Source organism: Galeopterus variegatus, unplaced genomic scaffold (assembly GCF_000696425.1).
Source record: "Galeopterus variegatus unplaced genomic scaffold, G_variegatus-3.0.2 Scaffold685, whole genome shotgun sequence".
Classification (NCBI taxonomy): domain Eukaryota; kingdom Metazoa; phylum Chordata; class Mammalia; order Dermoptera; family Cynocephalidae; genus Galeopterus; species Galeopterus variegatus.
In genome coordinates, this window is record NW_007726796.1 from 481,463 (window position 1) to 501,305 (window position 19,843).

The following is a 19,843-nucleotide window of genomic DNA, read 5'->3' on the forward strand; positions in this document are numbered from 1 at the left end:
ATAAATGCCCAAGTAGGGGCCGGCCCGGTGGCGCACTGCGCTAGTGCGCCGCTTGGGAAGTGCGGAGGCGCTCCCGCCGAGGGTTCGGATCCCACATACAGACCGGTTCCCGCTCACTGGCTGAGCGAGGCGCGGGGGCAACACTGAGGGTTGCGATCCCGTTGCCGGTCCTGGTCCGGTACGGGGGCGACACTGAGGGTTGCGATCCGTTGCCGGACACGGAAAAAGACAAAAAAAAAGAACTGTAACACTGCTAATGCACTACTGGCCCTCAACATTAACATATTTAAGGCTGAAACCCTGGCCAATAACAAAGGACTGCAAACAACCAGATCATTTCTTATGCACTGCATCACTGTTAAGTGACACAGGCAGAATCATACAACATGACCAAAGCCACTACTTTAAAAAAAAAAATTAAGGTACATTATTAAAGAATAATGATTACAATAAGCAATGATACTCAATCATTAAGAAACAAGAAAACACCCCCTATTCTCTTCCTACCCACCTGCTGGCACTTCTTGAGCACATCTGGTGTTCGGTGCTCTGCCAGAGACTTGTTGTAGAAATGGATGGCATCCTTGTACTTTTCTTCTTTGAAGTAGGAATTGCCAATTCGAGCGTAAGCTCTGATAAGAAGGAAAAGGATCTGCTGAGGGCAGGGCCAGACAAGGTCAGCCCCTGCAGAGGAAAACACACCTGTAGCTAGAATCAAGGCCGGCATCGCTGCCTCCTGCCTTGGTTCCTGTGACCTCCTCTCTAGCCCCTTTTTAACACAACAGGTTCTGCAGCCAGCAGGGACCCTCCTCCCCATGCAGGGAAATTTAAGTCTCAGACAGTGAACCCTCCACACTACTCAAGGTATTCCAGAAGGGCGAGCATACTTGGCAATCTGTCGATAGTCTTCCCGGTTTTCTCTCCCCACTTCAATGGCCTGCTCACAAAGCTCCCGGCATTTATTGTAGTTGCCCTTTTCAAAGTATACCGCTGCAAGGCAGGATGGTTAAGAAGGAACAGTCAGTTCTTGCTTCTTCCCTCAAGAATGCCTAACAACTCTCTCGCCCCTTGTCTTTGGGCCTCACCTGCTTGATTGGTAATGTAAGTCATGTTGGTGGGGTCCAGTTCCTTGGCTCTGTCGTAATGCTTCAAGGCTGTGTCAAAGTCTTTCTTCTTGTAGGCATCATTCCCCAACTCTTTTTCTTTCAGTGCCTAAACAAGGTTTGGAAGAAGTGAGTGCTGAGCAAATTCAAACCAAATGGCAAAGAGAATAAAAGCCTATGGTCTGTCACTGGTACTGAAATAGCAGTTGCAATTAACATTATCTATAGAAGCAAGTCCTCCATATCCAAAGGCATCTTCATCAATCAGCTACAGACTTAAAAGTCAGGTATCAGGGCCGGCCCGTGGCTCACTCGGTAGAGTGCGGTGCTGATAACACCAAGGCCGCGGGTTTGGATCCTATATAGGGATGGCCGGTTTGCTCACTGGCTGAGCGTGGTGCTGACAACACCAGGCCAAGGGTTGAGATCCCCTTACCGGTCATCTTTATATAGGATTAAAAAAAAATAAAAAAAAGTCAGGTATCAGCCATCAGAATTAAAACTTTGCTTTGCTTCCTCTGAAACTCCCCCTTTTCCACCCCTTCTCCTGGATCTTTGTCAGAAAGCAGAGGGCTTCCTTGGGGAAAGAGAAAATTCCTTCAACTTGAAGTAACTGGTGAGGACAATATAATTTTGCACCAGGTTTTATTCTGAGAGACTGTAGTGAGTCTGGTTTCTGTCACGTGGCTGTCTCAGGGTCTTAGTTGTCAGGAAACTATAGCAGAGGGGGTAGCGAGAGGATTAGGAGAAGGGGCTGTAGTGGTGGCAGGAGTCTTCAGCAAAGCTCACTACCACCCACATTGTAGGGCCTTTTTCCAGCTTTGAGACACCCGGAACAACCAACGCTTGCCTATTTAAAGGTGCTAAATTTGGCAACAATCTGCTGTTCCCGTTTACAAGGGATCATTTAGGCACATGCCTCCTGCTCTGGATGTGTTGAGGTGGACAACTTTCAACTACACGCCACATCCAACAGAGAAGCAGAAGCCTAAGGACTGATGTCGGCAACATTCTTCTGGATCCTGGCAGCACCATACGGCTGTAATGTGACTACAGAAGGGTAGCTTCTGCTGCCAAAAATCTTGAAAATACATGATCCCTAGGAAATCTCTTGTGAAGCTTATCTTTTAACATGTTAACCATTTTAATTAACAATGACAACAACAAGCTTAGCACATACCAAGCACTCAAAAATTACAGCTACCCAAGGACTACAGATATTCTCATTCAGCATATGTATTTCTGGTTGACTTAGCTGTTTATAAATACATAACAATGAGAAGAAAAGAAAATGAGACCTGCTTCTTATTTTCTGGAAGATCTTCTTCCATTGGCTCTGGCTTGGTTTCCTTTTTGGGAGGTGGTGGTGGAGGTGCTACAATCTCTTCCTCCTCATCCATACTACCCAGATCGACCCCGAGAAGGACACTGAGAGTGGTCATAATCCTGGGATCTTGTAGTTTCCTAATATTAATTAAAAAAGAAAAATAGCAATTATTCTCCCCACAACTAATCTGAAATTCTCATTTACTGCTAAAAGTCAGATTCCTGTGTATAGAAGCGCCTTGCCCATCAAAAGATGGCTAGATTCTGTACTACCCATGAGTTAAAACTGAGAAACACTCAACCCTTCAAAACTCCACCTATACAGGGCCGGCCCATGGCTCACTCGGTAGAGTGCGGTGCTGATAACACCAAGGCCACGGGTTTGGATCCTATATAGGGATGGCCAGTTCACTCACTGGCTGAGTGTGATGCTGACAACACCAAGCCAAGGGTTAAGATCCCCTTACCAGTCATCTTTAAAAAACAAAACAAAACAAAAAAACTCCACCTATACAATGAGGCCACAGAGGTTGGATTCATTTTTTTTGTCCTTTTTGAGACCGGCCGCACCGCGCTCAGCCAGTGAGTGCTGTGAGTGCACCAGTCATCCCTATACAGGATCCGAACCCATGGTGGGAGCACTGCTGCGCTCCCAGCGCTGCACTCTCCCAAGTGCGCCACGGGCTCGGCCCTGGATTCATTTTTTTGAGGTCGAAAGATATACAGTGGAGTTATTACAGGTATACTTCACTATCTGATCTCAGTAGCCAGAAGACTCAGCTAGTGACAGATACTAGTACAAGGTTTACAGACACATCTTTACACCTGACGTTCTTTTCAACCCTGTTTCCATTCCAATATACCGACAGAATGAGAGGTGGGCCCTTTAGGATATGATTGGATCTTGAAGGCTCTGCCTTCGTGAATGGATTAGTCTATTAGTATGGTGATGGATGAATAAATGACCATGAGTGTGGAGTGGTGGCTTATGCCATTCTTGCCATGTGATGCCCCTGCATTACCATAGGACTCTGTACCATGAAGAAAGCCCTCACCAGATGTGCCCCCAGGACCTCGGACTTCCCAGCCTCCAAAGCTATAGAAAATAAACCTCTTTTATTTATAAATTACCCCATTTCAGGTATTCTGTTATCAGCAACAGAAAACAGACGAATACCAATAGCAACAGATTTTTTTTTTCCTGTAGGGAAGGGTGGGCACTATTAAGGAAATCCATAAGGGATTTGGGGCACCCAAATATTAACACCTGCAGCAAGTTCTTATAATCATGAGGCTCCAAGAGGAAGTCAGGAGGCTAAAGAAGTACTGGAGCTCAGTGAAGGCTGACACTGTGGAGGAGGGTTGCCTGGCAGGAGTTACAGTCCTGGAGGGAGAAAGAATGGCCACAATCAGACAAACTGAAGCACAAGAGGGCAGGGGTGCACCCTGACCTCTGGGGTCTCCTCCCTGACGCTCCTGACAATGCTGTCCATTGGCCAAACCCAACGGAAGGCAGAAGTCAATGGAGCCCAGCAGTTCAGGCCAGGGATCAGCTTCCCAAGCACACAGCAGAGAAGGATGGGACTGGATCTGAGGGACAACTGGAGAGCCACCAGCACATAAGAACTTAATAAATAGCCATGGAAAAATGCAAGGCGATGTCCTTAAAATACAGTTTCAAAGGAAACCTAGAAATAGAATCCAAATGAGTGTTTACCTCAGAGACCTTGGAAAAAGCCAAGTGCATAAAATCAAAACAAAACTAGGAAGCAGCAATTCTGAGAGAGGTTAAGGAAAGGAAATACCTTCAAATATTCTAACATAAGCCACTAAGGAAGGGTTAGATGCACAGTGGACCTGTTTACCTCAGAGACCTTGGAAAAAGCCAAGTGCATAAAATCAAAACAAAACTAGGAAGCAGCAATTCTGAGAGAGGTTAAGGTAAGGAAATACCTTCAAATATTCTAACATAAGCCACTAAGGAAGGGTTAGATGCACAGTGGACCCTTTGTTCAAATTAACGTTTCTGTGTGTATTAAAAGATGGGGCCTTTGAGAGGTGATTAGGTTGTGAGGGTAGAGCCCTCACAGAGGAGATTAGTGCCCTTACAGAAGAGGCGTGAGGGAGCCTGTCTTCCCTTCTGCCGTGCGAAGCACAGTGAGAAATGCCGTGTATGAGGAATGTGCCCTCGCCAGGCACCATATCTGCTGGCACCTTGATCTCACAGACTCCAGACTGTGAGAAATAAATGTTTGTTGCTTATAAGCTACTCAGTTTTTGTTGTAGTAGCCCCAAAAGACGAAGACAACATGGACACATGGATGGGTAGATGCACATCTCCCGAAATTTCATAGTTCTACCTGTATCTCTTCCACTCCAGTGGCATTCATGGAGTGCATCATTAATTCAGCCTTCTGCCATGCTGCAGCTCTGCTGCTCACTTCACACTGACAACCGATCAGATAACAGAGCCGATCTGTAAATGCCACATGGTTCCTGTTTTCCTTGATTGTGTACCCCATTGCTTCATCTCAAGGGATCCAGGAACTGATCTGATATCAGGAAGCCAGAAGAGCAGACATCATAGCTATCATCCCCCTGCATATAATCGGGGGAGAAAAAGTAAAACTCAGCTTTCATATCTGAGGCTTGAGGAAGGGATTGTTTTAAGTTAGCAATGCCACCTGGAACTAACATTTATCATTTTTGTAAATGGTAAGGACACACAGGTAAAAGATGAAAACCAAAAAACAGCTTCCGAGCCTTTCTGCTCCCAGGGATTGCCAAAGCTCAAAGAACTTCCCACAGCAAAACTGCACTTTATACTCTGCTGCAGATTCACTTCTGCTTCAGGAAGAAAGCTTGGGGAAAAAACAGCCTGTGGAGAGCCCAGAAGTTGGAGAGTCTGGGGTTGTACATGTGTGGTTTTATCTTCCCTCTTAAGTAGTTGGGGCAGAAAGAAATAGAAAAAGACTGAAAACCATAAAGGGAGAATCATAGTTGCCCTGTTTTTTATGGTCACACAGATGAAAAGAACATTCTGCTTCTTCTCCCTTTTCTCTCATCAGAGGCTCCTGGAATAGGGCATTCAGGAAAAAAGAGAGAAAACAATATGTCTCACGCCATGTCAAGGTGCAGGCCATCAATTCAGCAGCCTGCAGAGCTCTCCTGCGTGCGAAGGGCCTGCCACTGGAACAATGTTATTGCTGGCTCTGACTCGGGAAGCTCTAAAGGCATTTTTTTCCCCTGTAGCTATGAGGTGCTGACCTCACTGCTGGAACTGGAAGATAAGAAAAGTGTTTTAATCCTTATGTTAATTATTGAAATTAGAACTGCAAACAAATATTTTGGGAAACTTCAAGTTGCTTCCAAACGTGGCACTTTCCATTTTAAGCCCAAAGTGTAATTGTGTATTCAAAGGCTCAGATCTTCCCGAAGATTCATGCATTATGTATGCTGTACGTCCCTGGGACACGGAGGATGTCACGCTCTGCATCCTGCTGAAATGGGGAAATAATTTCAGACAGAGTTTGACTTGAAAAGTAACAACTCTTAAAAAAGAAAAGAAGAGAAAAACTTGAAACCCACTTTTTGGGACTCAGAAATATTTACTAAATTAGAGGTTCTTTTTTGGTTTAAAAAAATTCTAAAATTAAGATGAATGTTGAAATAGAACATTAACAACTACAGAAGAACATTCTTTTATGCAAAAAAAAAAAAGGTATTTCTGAAAGAAGTGGATATTGACCAAGGTTCTGCACACTTTTTCTGTAAAGTTCCAGTTAATGTTTCAGGGTTTGTGGTGGCATGATCTCTGTCACAACTATTCAATTCTGTTGTTGCAGTGCAAAAACAGCCATAGATAAAGAAATGGGAGGACTATGGTCTAATTAAACTTTATTTGCAAAGACAGGTTGTCAAAGGCTATAGTTTGACAACCCCAATATAACCTATACTTGTATGTTTACAGATGAATTAATATTTTCAGTAGGCAAGTTAAAGATTTAAAATCACACAATATTGCCTACTTTTATAAATTGATTATTCTCATTATTAATTGCTGCCCTCTTCCATCAGTTGGAGAAGTACAGATGTTCCCACATCAACATCAATTAAAAAGGGAGAAGTCTGCACTGCCAGCATCAAAGTGCTCCTTGGAGTGGGAACACATAGAGTATCCTGAGTGTATTAGGTTGAACATTTCCATCGTCAGGTTTAATAAAATCTTATTAATAGTTTTCAAAGCCAGGTCTATGAAAACTTTCTCTAACTTCTGCCTCAAAATCATATATTAATTTTAGCTGCTGGTACCCGAGGCAGTTCCATTGCAAGGGCTTTCTGCTGCTGTGGGGAAGGCCAGGCTGAGGGAATTTGACCATCTGTCTGTAGCAACTCCACTCAGAGTCTCTACTTGGAGATTCCTGTCAAACCAAATGAGAAGGGTCAGAATGTAATAACATCCATTTAGATTCACTACCTGATTCTCATTTAGTTGTTCTGATTTCTTTAGTCTCTGGGCACATCTGCCAGTGCTTATTTTAATGGTTGATTTATGGTAAAGGTTTGATTATGATACCTCCATACTGTGTAATGCTTAAAATATACAGCATGGAACAGGCAGAGATTAGTTTGAACCCTATCAGTTCAAGGTCAAACTAAAATATTTTAGTCTATCCAGCCAAGCCAATGAGGTTGGCCAACTCTCTAGTCTATTCACAGGACAGCCTGCTGCTTCCTCTTTGGTGCATCTGGAAACCAAAAGGAACAGACTGCTTTCAAAACAAGCTCTATTTTTTTGTCATGCTACAGTACAGGTGTTTCAACTGTATCAATACTGTCTGTCATCATAAACTGGAAAATTCAGAATAATTACAATTTTGCTGTGTTTAGAAGTTCATAAAATTTTTCATTTAGGGGCATCAGTTACTGCTCATGAACATGCATTTATCTAATTGCCTTCACTCGTGTCACTTAACACACTGCACTCTGTTGACATTTCTAGTACGACCTTGAAAACAGGTAAACTCTCTGTTGTGTGTAGAGTGGAAATTCAGATAAATACAATTAATTTAAATGTGCGTGGGGAGAAATCACTAACCACGTAGCATTGTTTTGCAAACCTAGCTGGGGAAGCCAGATGGCATATAGTGAAAGAATCCTTCCAGTAGCCATGGGTGGATGTGACTTTAGTACAATAGGAGAATGTACTAAATACTGAGGTTGTATCCCCAGGAGCCAGTCATTCTTTCTTTCACTATATGAAATGTGGAAATTTGGGGGTACGAGCTGCTTTGTCTAACCCAATCAAGGTAATCCCATCCCTCTAGCATAGTGGTTAGATGAGGTATCCTGCTATACACCAATCCATGCATGTCACTCCTTGGTACCTTGACACACAATAAGGGCCAGTTAGACATAAAGGAAAGTTCCAGCAGCTGTATAAAAAAGAGGTTACACCTCAGGAAAGCCATGCCATGCATTGAAGACATCATTGCACAGTTAAATCAAAAGAATCCTAAAGTTAAAGCTAGACCATCTGGTCATATGAGTTAATAATACCTTTACAGTTTCATAAATATAATTTATATTTTTAAATTATGAAATATTTTAAATATACAGAAAGTAGAGTAAATACTAGAACAAATAGCCAAGTACCTCACATATATTAGAAAGTGACACTTGTCAACACTTTCCTATATTCATGTCAAATCCTTTATTTAAAGAAATAGTATTAGAAATGTAGGATGCCTTAACTCATAGTTCTGCACTCAAGTAATTAGGAATAGAAATAGCCCTCCCACTAAAGCATCATTGATGAATTCTGAGTACTAGAGGTAGGATATCTCCATTTTTTATCAAGCTCAGGTTAAGAGCCTAAGAAATATGCAATAAGTACAATGCTTTGATACTGAAAACATGACCAAAGTGATATGAATCAGCATGAAATGTGGACCAATTTGAGATTCATTTATCACACTAGGATTGTAAGAATGGAAAATAAGTAACAGAAACAGAACAAAATGTTTTCCTTTGTCAATCTGGACCATGGCTATGCCAAAATGTGTATAAAGAGGCCACAGGTAACTTCGAACATTGCTGCAGCATGGGGCACATTTGAGCAAGGAGATCTTTTCATGTCATCATTATGCAGTGGGTATGGGGTTCCAGCATATGGACTTATGCTAAAGAGAGGCAATTAAATTAGAAGGAACCAAAAGACCTGGAAGGCCATCATCCTGCAGCCTAGATGAAGATGAAGATATCCAGGTTAGCAGTGTGCCTCCCCAAGGTGCCTTACAGAAACCCTTTGCCTGTTTGCATGGGCCCTGTTACATCTCAGAGCTGCCATTACAGATCTGAGATTGTTATGCCAACAGCCCTAATAACCGAAGACACACCTAACTTCAAGTCAGACTAAACTGTTAGCTCCATTAAAAGTGTTCTCAGTTGTTTCCAGAATTTCCGGAGCCTAATGAAGGTAGACTAATGTTATCCTACATCCTGCTCCACCTAATTTATTCTGAAAATTCTACTTTCCCTTTCTTCCCTGACTTTACCTCACTTTGTATACAAATTTGTGAAAATATATGCAAATACTATGCTTGTAAAGTGGTATAGATATTTGAAAATACACACATAAATATTTATAGAGTCCACTGTCCTCAAAGTCCCAGAGGCCAGTAGCATAAAATCATGTTGGGAAACCATATTAGAGTTCATTTCTAAGCAAAATAACTTACTGATATTGAATTAGAAGATCCATTTAGAAAAACAAAACTATATACTGATAGTATAATTACTTTTCTTTCTGGATTTTATCCTTTGCCTCATTCATTTCAATTTTATCAGACTAGATATCCAAAATTGTTGACATTCTTTTTAAAATAAATGTTAGCATTTGATTATGTTTTGTAATATATTTTCTTTTTTCTGGGCCACTGTAAGCAATCATTAGTTGTTGAGTACATGGAAGAATGAATAAATTAATAAATGTCAAAATGCTCATATTAGATGTTTGTCTTCATTCTTTGAGCAATTTCATTGGCCATGAGAAATGAAGCTAGTTGCACATTTAACAAACATAGAATCGTCATCAAAGCACAGGCTTTAAACCTATGTTTCCCAGGACAAGCCAATGTTTAACCTAATAGCACTTAATTCAAAAGTTGGGGAAATTCAAGAATGAGGGATAAGATAAGAAACTATGGAGAGTCTACTGAGTAGCAGAAGAGAGTTATTCAGCAAAGATTTAACTCCAAAAAGCATAGGACTTATAAAGAAAGACAGCTGATATATGCCAGTGTGACTGATGCAGAAAGTCTGGAATTTTAAATACTGGGCTTATGTTGCCAGTTAAGAAAACTAATAGCTATTAGTGTATCTGTGCAGACACAAGGAAGCAGCCAACCCCAATCCAGACTTCCATAAAATACAAACATAGTGACTTTCTCACACATTAATGTGCAAATAAATCATCTGGGGATCTTATTCAAAATGTGAATTCTGATTCAGTAAATCTAGGGAAGATGCTACCTTTCCTAGAAGCTTCCAGATGATGTTCATGATGCTGGTTCATGGGTCATACATTGTGTAGCAGAGAAACAGTTTCCTCCCAGTCAATAAAGGAAATCCAGGAAGGACTGTGCCTCCACCAACATATATAGGTGTGAGCATATATTGCTTACACACATGCACACACATCATACATTGTGTAGCAGAGAAACAGTTTCCTCCCAGTCAATAAAGGAAATCCAGGAAAGACTGTGCCTCCACCAACATATATAGGTGTGAGCATATATTGCTTACACACATGCACACACACACACGGTTCATAGTTTAATTCTTACTAGTCCTTTTGTTGCCATTTTGAGGAAAATGTGAGTTCAACACTCCAGATCACTTAAATGAAAGGAATGTGACATTTAATCTTTATCATGAAATCCGATTGGTTGACTAGTTAAGCATTCATTTCATAACAACCCTATTTATGGTAAAAAAGGAATGCACTGGGTGAAGAATCTTGGAGAAGTTACAAATTCTCAGAGCATCGATGACATCATCTACAAGGTGGGGCTGTTTGCCTTGCCTCTCCTGAATCCTTGCTCCTCTAATTTTAGCTGTGCGACTGGAAAAGTTGCTTAATCATTGAGAGCCTCTGTTTCTCTATTTTTAAATTATGGATAAAATACACACTTTCGAAGATTCAACAGGCTAAAAATGTAAAATGCATATCACAATCTGTGGCACATTGTGTTCAATAAACGACCGTGTTTTAAACTCTAGTAAAATAATCAAATAACGTTTATCCATTTTCTAAAGGAGGGTACAGGTTTATTATTATGGTTATGGCTCTAAAATTAGTCCTTTGGCTATGGTTGTGCCTAATGATAACTATAAACCTTTCCATTTCATTATTTACTCCTTTCTGTCACCTCGTTTAATTTTATTCATTGTATCTTCTTGCTAAGAGGCTTGGTATTCAAGCCTAAAAATGTCCTCGTAAAATATCATTTTTTATTATGCCAATAACTCAGAAATGTAGGTCAAGTAAATACAAGTGGTGTGTGAAATGAAGCCTTCAGAGTTTATACTGCTACTGACCAAATAGTCAAACATCGTTAGTGTGATTGTAGTGGCCTGGAGAAACCATCCTACCTTTGGAAAAATGCTCTTCTTCACTTTTGCAGCAAATACTCTGTGGAGTGGGGGAAAGGCATTTTTTATTTTAGGATGGAACTACCACTTGCCATACCTACTTTAACTTGGTGTAATATAGTTTTTTTTCAAGTCATTATTTGCAAGATTAGGCTATAATAGAACTAAAAGTAATTAGAGCATTTGCTACACATTGTGGGCTTCCAGAGCCCTTAAGAAATGTCATGAATCTGCTATACAAAGTTATAGATGGAATCAATACATAGCAAAACCTCAAAAACTCATTTCATGTCTTGTAATTTAGAATTTGTGATTTATCAGACACAGGTCTGACTGAAGTTTGCTTTCACATCATCTGTGGAAGGAAAAAAAGTCCTTATTAAGCAATTTAGCAATTTTTAAAGTTGTTTACCTTTCTGAAAGTGTATATTATTATTAAGGCATTTTAAATGGGCCCAGGGGAATATAGTATGTTAATTACCAACATTACCATCAGTTCATTAAAGCAGAACTTGAAGATCTACTTTAGCAATATAGTTAATGTGAATTCTTGAATATTATAAAATAAATTTTAAAAAATAATTTGGTGTGGTTTTTTTTTTTTTTTGAGAACTTGCTTTGGGAGGGTAGAGAGCTGAACACTGCTGGGTAAACTGTTAAATTAGAAGGTCATATAGCTTGAGTTTACATTGTGGAAGAATTTAAGCTTTTACTTACAGATTGAATTTCTTTCCCATTAAAATTATTTTGGTCAATACCAATGTACCTAAAGTACAAGCACGCATAATTGATTTAGTAATGTTATTCAAATGTGTACTCTTCACTTCCTTAATATAAATGAAAGATTAAGTGCAAATATAAATATTTCATTTGCAGCTTAGAGCTATAATTTATCCTATTTGGGTTAACAGAGGCTGTGAGAGTGCAAAGGACACTCATAAAATTTACATCATCAAACTTCAAGTGATCAAACATTAGCTTGGGAAATAATACTGAATTATATCATCACTTAAAATTATAAACATGATATGCTTATATACTTTAATATGTATTTATTTATAACATTAGTAGAACATTTATATTTATAACATTAAAAGTAGAAAAATAAAGAAAACTAGTTTTATTTTGATTTTATACATCTGGTATTAAAAAAATATTTCCCCAGTTTTTTGAGGACACCACTGTGTGTCTACGGCAGTGGTTCTCACACTTAAGTTTGCATCAGATGCAACTGGAGCAAGGGCTTGTTAATATTCAAACTGTTGGGTTCCAGACACTCAGAGTTTCCAATTCTGTAATCCTGTGGTGGAAACCAAGAACTTGCATTTCTAACAAGTCCCAAATCATATTGATGCTGCTTGTCCTGGTACTAGACTTTGAGATCCACTGCTATCAAAGACCTAGTTTTTATTTGCCATAAAAGTAGCTAGATGTTCTATTCTGCCTCTTTTTTCCCCATTGTACCAAATATTTACATAATTTGTTATTCTTTTATCATCATATTCTTTAAATCAATAATTAGAATCATCTGGGAACTGAATATAATGTGAATGCCTGGATCCCACATCTTTAGGCTCAAGGTGGGGGTGGGGTGGGCAGGGATTCTATATCAGTGGTTCTCCAACTTTGTTGCCTATTAGAATCAACTGGGGAGCTTTTAAAAATCCCAAGGCCCAGGCTGTACCCCATATCAATTGTCTTAGTCTGCTTGTACTGCTGTAACAGAAGACCTGAGACTAAGAAAATTATAAAGAACACAAATTCATTCCTCGCAGTTCTGGAGGCTGGGAAGTCTGAGATCAAGGCACTGGTATTGTCTGGTGAGGGCCTTCCTGCTGCATCCTCACATGGTGAAAGGTGGAAGAGCAAGAAGGGAATTTGTCCTCACATGGCAGAAGAGAAGAAGAGCGTGAACCTACTCCCATAAGCCCTCTTTACGGCAGCATTAATCCCTCCAGGATGGCAGAGCCCTCATGATCTAAACATCTCCCATTAGGCCCCATCTCCCAGCACTCTTGCAGGGGAGATTAAGTTCCAATGAGTGCATTTTGTGTGATATATTCAGACCATAGCACCAATTAAATCGGAATCTCTAGGAGTGGGACATCGGCCTCACTACATCTCCAGGTGATTCCAATGTGCAGCCAGCGTGGACAGTTGAGAACTACTCAGTAGGCTCAGTAACTGCTGCCGTAGGAGTCTGCATTCCAGAGCAAGAGAACTATGCGGATCTTACTGGTCATGAAAGGAAAGCAATCTGTCTCTCTTTCTTTGTCTCTCTGTCAAGACTACATCTTGATCACATCTCATTGTTATTTGTATGTACTCTATTTGCATTTAAACTAATAGTTTTTAAGTATTTATAAATGTTCCACTGGAAATACATATATTTCAATGTCTATTTTAAATGATTTGTTATTTTATTGGATTATTTTAATGTCTTTCAATCTCTCACTTAGTGCCAAAGGGCAATATCTTTTAGTAGGAAAAAAACCAAAAAACCACAAAAACTGATGGACTTTTTAGTCAGTTTTGAGACCTTAGACCAGAGCTGTCCAACAGAACTTTCTGACATGACAGTAGTGTTTTATATCTGCTTTGTCTAGTACAGTAGCCACTAGCTACTATACCACATGTGACTTTTAACATTCAAAATGTGGGCAGTGTACCTTAGAAACTGAATTTTATTTAACTCTAATTTAATTTAAACTTAAATAACCACACATGGCTAGTAAACACCATATTGAACAGTACAGTCTTTAACAATAATCTGAATCTAGCATAAAACTGGCCTGCAACAGTAGTACGTGCATGTGTGTGTGTGTGTGTGTGTGTGTGCGTGTGTGCGTGTGTGTGCGTGTGTGCGTGTGTGTGTGTGTGTGTGCGTGTGTGTATGTGTATGCATACAGATTTACAGTGTGCTAGGCTCTGTTAAGGAATGTGCATACATTTTTTGCATTTGATTCTCATGATCAGCAGTTGGAAAACTTTTCCTGTAGAGCTAGAGATTAAGTATGTTAAGCTTATGGATCATTCAGTCTCTGTTGCAAATTCCCAGCTCTGCGGTTGTAGTGAAAGTGTCCATAGACAATTCATATACAAATGAGCATGACTGCGTACTAATAAAACGTTATTTACAAAATAGGCAGCAGGCAAGATTTGGCCCAGGAGCTATATTTTAAGACCCCTGCTCATGATAATCCTAGAATTTTATAGATGAGAAAATGATAGTTGAAAGTGTGTGGCTACTCCAAGCAAGGGTTTTATCTACTACAAACACTTACATAAAAATTTACCTCCCCACTTCTAATTAGCATTTTATTAGGACCTTGAATTATCCTTAATAAGGAACTCCGTTCAATTTTCCTCCTGGACATCTGTTCAAAGACAAATGTTCTTATGCTATTATTGGACCCACTATTTTAATGTGCTTGTTGGCTGGGACTTTGTGGTACAATTTTTGGTTCCAACTACTGGACGAAGTGGAGAGGTATTATACAGCAATTAAACATATGTGTGAATGTTTCTATGTCATTGTTAAATATAGCTATAAAATGCTGACCTGCTATATTTGTTTATTAATTCATCTAACAGTAACTAGATGCCTATAATGTTTAAGTCAGAATGCTGGGTACTAGTGTGGAATACAGAAGAATACAGTAGGATTCTTTCCAGGAAACTTAGATTCTGAGTACAGAAATGCCATGTGCATAAATTACTATAATACAAGTTGATTTAGGAAAGGTAGAGTTTAAGTATTTAGGAATCCAGAAAAGCTAGAGATCCCTTCCATTAGAATTCAATGCAATTTAATTAATGGTCACCTGCTGAATGTCTACCTTTTGGCAAGAATTTTGCTAGGCTACTGGCAGAATACTAAAGTAGAAAAAAGATTAGGTTTCCTGTTTCTGTAGCTTAACATATTATTAACTAGGCAAAGCATGAATATACTCTTCAAACAATTGAAAGGAATTCCAAGGGGCTAACTTAAAAAGTATTTTATAAGCTATTCAACATAAAAGTCAAGGAAATTAAAAGTAAGGAAGAATACTGTAAAATGTCATTAGCCTATAAAGACTCACATCCTATATATATGGCTAAAAAGTTTGTGTTTACACAAGAAGCAATACCATAATTTATTACCATGTGGATTACCTGATTTACAATTTTAAAAAAAAAGGTCAGAATGATATACCTCACATTCAAAAATCAATGGGCTCAAAGACCTTCAAGTTTTACATTGTATTACCTAAAACAATGTCAAATGTGTACTGTGAACATAAAAATCTTAGAATTCTTATGTAGAACTGTATACTGAATGCATGGGATGAGGGCTTCTGTGGTAATTATGAATGGATGGGCGAGGTTATGTCTTCAGTAAGCAATTATTGGGACAAGAGCTTCTTCGGTATATATCTGCTCCAAATCTCACAGGATTCAACATAATAGAAACAAAAACACGACAGAAATGAAATAGTAACAACACTTCTATTGGACACTAATTTTTCACCCTCATTTAAAAAATTATCTTCAGTATGTTTTTGTTATACCGACAATATACTTTTTTCTTATCTCTTCTCTTCTTCCTCAATTTTCTTCATCTTACCATTTTTTAAAAAATGCACTGTTTCCATTTTCAGGAATTGCTCGGTAACCCTAATGGGCATTTGTTTTTAACATTTAAGGATGTTCTAAAAATATTGCCATTAATTCAAAATATATATTTGAAAGTACCATGGCAAGGTAAAGCATATTATTTCACACATCTAAATCAGATAGAAAGTAAAATTGTCTTCCAGCATCTATATAGGTTAGAGAGATAATATGGTTTTACCTGGACGGAGCATGGTATTCAAATTACAGCAATGCTTTCCTTGCTGCATTCTTATTTCATTGTGGACATGTTCATCTGTTTCATGCACACTTGAGGCAAATTGTGCCTTCCCGAATTAGACCCTATTTTCAGAGGTGAAATTTTATGCTGTCTCTCATATTATACAGATTGCCTAAAACACAGAACATTATAGTGCCACAACGTTAGCTGACAGGAATCATGGAAAAAACAAGATTCGTTTTGTCTCTATTTCACTCGGAGTGTATTGTTTTTTAAAAAAACTTAAAGTGTCTACTTTCCCTCCTACAAAAGTTGTGTACTGCATGACAATGTTTTGAGGGACCTAGAAACAACATACAAACTCATTAGCACATAGATTAATCCCACAGAAAAAGATTATTTTATGGTTTCATTTAAAGACTATCTTTCCATTGCTAATGGGTTGGTATATTTTGACAGGGCAGAGATACAATGTCAAATGTAAAACATTAGGATGAGACTGAAAATCTTTTTCAGAGACAGATGTAGGTATTCTATTGCCCACCTTCCTAATACATTTATCAAAATACGTTTTTGTATTATTATATTTACTATTGTTAACTATAATACCCCATAGAAACAATCACAAGTCTTTAAATCTAATATCTTGCAACGTGTGATTCCACCAGCCCCTGCGAAGACATCTTTCCTAAAGTGGGAATATGCACTGCATTTGGAGAGTAACCTTGATGCTGTCAGGCTTGAATGAATGCTATTGAGAGCAGAAGGTCGGCAAAATCCACTAAGTTGAATAAGCACCATTAAACTAAATTCTGAAGGATCAATAATGAAAAATTGACAAACTAAACACAGGCTTAAAAAGTATTATATGTTCTGAGTGATGCAGTTAGATGCACTCAATGAAAAAAATAGCATAACATGGTTAGCTTTTAGTGCTATATGAGGAGAAAAATAAAATATTTTATGCCCTATAGAAATTTGCTAATGCCACCTATTTTGAATACAGATTAGAGTCTTGCAACATAAGACAGAAAATTAAGCCTGGAGCCAATCTCAGGTAGCATTTAAATAAGCTTCTTGCCAAAACAGTATTAAAAACAGTTCAAGAAAGTAGGTGTGGATCTCTTAAATATGGAATTGCATCCTTGTCTTGATCCCATTTTCAGTGGTTTGTCATATATGGCTTTTATTGTGTTGAGATATTTTCCTTCTGTACCTAATTTGCTGAGTCTTGATCATGAAGTGGTGTTGAATTTTGTCAAATGGTTCTTCTGTGTCTATTGAGATAATCATATGGTCTTTGTCCTTGATTTTGCTGATGTGGTGTATCATATTTATTGACTTGCATATGTGGAACCATCCTTGTATCCCTGGGATGAATCCCACTTGATGGTGGTGTATAATTTTTTTGATATGTTGCTGTATTCTATTTGCTGATATTTTACTGCAGATTTGTGCATCCATGATTATCAAAGATATTGGCCTATAGATTTCTTTTTTGATTGTATCCTTGTCTGGTTTTGGTATCAGGGTGATGCTGGCATCATAGAATGAGTTTGGGAGAATGGCCTCTGTTTTAATTTTTTCAAGTAGTTTGAAGAAAATTGGTATAGATTCCTCTTTAAAGGTTTGGTAGAATTCAGCGGTAAAGCCCTGGGCTTTTCTTCGTTGGGAGACTGCTGATTACTGCATTGGTTTCTTTGCTTGCTATTGGGCCGTTCAGGTTTTCCATTTCTTCTTGGTTCAGGTATGTGTCCTGAAATTTTTCCATTTCCTCCAGTTTTCAAATTCGTTGGCATATAGTTGTTTATAAGTCTCTAATATTCCCTGTATTTCTGTGGTGTCAATGTAATATCTACTTTTTCATTTCTATTTCTCATTATTTGGGTCTTCTCTCCTTTTTTTAGTTAGTCCAGATAATGGTTTGTCTATTTTGTTTATCTCCTCAAAAACCCCAACTTTTTGTTTCATTGATCTTTTGTATCTTTTTTGGGTCTCTATTTCATTTAGTTCTGCTCTAATCTTAATTATTTCTTCCATCTACTAATTTGGGGATTGGATTGTTTATGTTTTTCTAGTTCTTTAAGGTATAGTGTTATGTTGTTTATTTGAAATCTTTCTATTCTTTTGATATAAGCATTCATTGCAAATTAGCAATAGGGCAAATTTTTCTTTAACTTAATTAAAACTGATAAGCTCATAATTGCTAAAAGATAGTTTTATAAGTAAAGATGAGAAAACTCAAAAAAGATATGATGCTTTTATATTCTATAGAAGAATTTTAAAAATATACATTCCCATTGTTAAATTTATACAGTCATTCCAAAAATATACCCTAAATAATTTAGAGCTGCAGATTTAAGAAATATTTCAGTGACAGATAGCTAGATAGCTAAAAATTTCAAAAATTATTTGTCCCACACAAAAAGTTTATGTTCTCCCTGACCAGTGTCACAATTGTCAACAAGCATAGCTGGACAGTTTAACCCCTTTGATCAGCTATAATTTAAAATGTCCAAGCATTCAAGGCAAGATGTACAGAAACTGAACAACTGCTCTGTGCCATGTGTTTTTGTTTAGATGTCTCTCACCTCCTAACAGCTATTCCTGGTTATACTCTTAATCTCTTTGTTTATTCTAAGAAGAGTAGCCAGAAGAATATTTTTTTAAAAAGGTAAAATGGATCATGCTACCTTTATGCTAAAAACTAATAGCTGTTCTCACAGTCAGAATAATTGCTGCTTTCAGGACCTCAGATAACCTGCCTGAAGCCCCTTCCCAAATTTGTAACCCTGTCTCTCAGTTCAACTCTCTTGCTTGCTTTATTCTAACAATACTGGGTCATCTCTAGTCTTTAAACCACCAGATGTGCTCTTATGCCGGGTTCTTTGCACACAGTAGTCCCTCGACCTAGAACATTCTTCCCCATTGGATTTTCAAGGTTCAGTCTCTCACTCTCATCAGAGATCTCCTCAAGTGTCACCTTGCCACACCCTCTATGATCATCACACCCTTACCACGCAGCACCCCACCCTGGCACTCCCTGTTTTTTAGACCCTGCTTAGCTTTTCATGATGACACCTATCACCACCTGAAATATTAATGAAAATTTAAGCATGTCTTGATTGTCTGCTTATTCCACTAAAGTGTAAGCTCCTTGAAGGCTGTAACATCGTCTGTTGTACCATTGCTTCATCCCCACAGTTTTGAACAGTGCCTCGCATGTAGTAGGAACTCAATAAGTAACTCTTGAATAAATCAATGTACAAAGAAATGAACATCACAATTTACTAATCCAGTAAATGGTTACATCTTCTATTGGATCTATGCATCTTTGTGAGAGATTTAATTTAAGATAGCAATTTAAACCAAGTATTTTATTTACAAAAATTAAACTTAGAAACAGATTTTGAAATTATTCCATCGTTTTGATTAATGATAATTTTTATAAAATATTTTCTTGTGTAAATAATAAATATAATTTGTACCTTAAAATATTGTTTGCATTTTATATCATCCTATTTAATGTCTTCATTTATAGATGTTTTTGCACATTAGCATTAGAGCAGATGATTATATGTTATAAATACATAAGTATATACGTATTAAAAACAGGGCAAAAATGTATTGATATTGATGCATGATTAAATATGTATGTTTCACATCATAGACTTAATAAATTTTATTTCCATTTGAACATGTTTGAAGTTTTATTTTATTTTATTTTTTTTAAAAATTTTTTTCCTTTTTGTCTTTTTTCATGTCCGGCAACGGATCACAACCCTCAGTGTCGTGCCCGTACTGGACCGGGACCGGCAACGGGATCGCAACCCTCGGTGTAGCTCCCACACCTCGCTCAGCCAGTGAGCGGGAACCGGTCTGTATGTGGGATCCGAACCCTCGGCAGGAGCGCCACCCCGCTCCC

At 38.4% G+C, this 19,843-nt stretch overlaps 1 protein-coding gene across 1 annotated transcript; it reads right to left on the reverse strand.

Moving 5' to 3' along the window:
* Positions 1-317: 317 nt before the first annotated feature.
* Positions 318-2,561, reverse strand: LOC103589414 (stress-induced-phosphoprotein 1-like). Its single transcript, XM_008571376.1, has 4 exons — positions 2,402-2,561; positions 1,086-1,212; positions 888-990; positions 318-632 (listed from the first exon to the last, which is right to left on the reverse strand). The coding sequence occupies exons 1-4, from the start codon at positions 2,543-2,545 to the stop codon at positions 464-466; spliced, it is 543 nt and encodes a 180-aa protein (XP_008569598.1). The 5' UTR covers positions 2,546-2,561; the 3' UTR covers positions 318-463.
* Between the last annotated feature and the right edge of the window lie 17,282 nt (positions 2,562-19,843).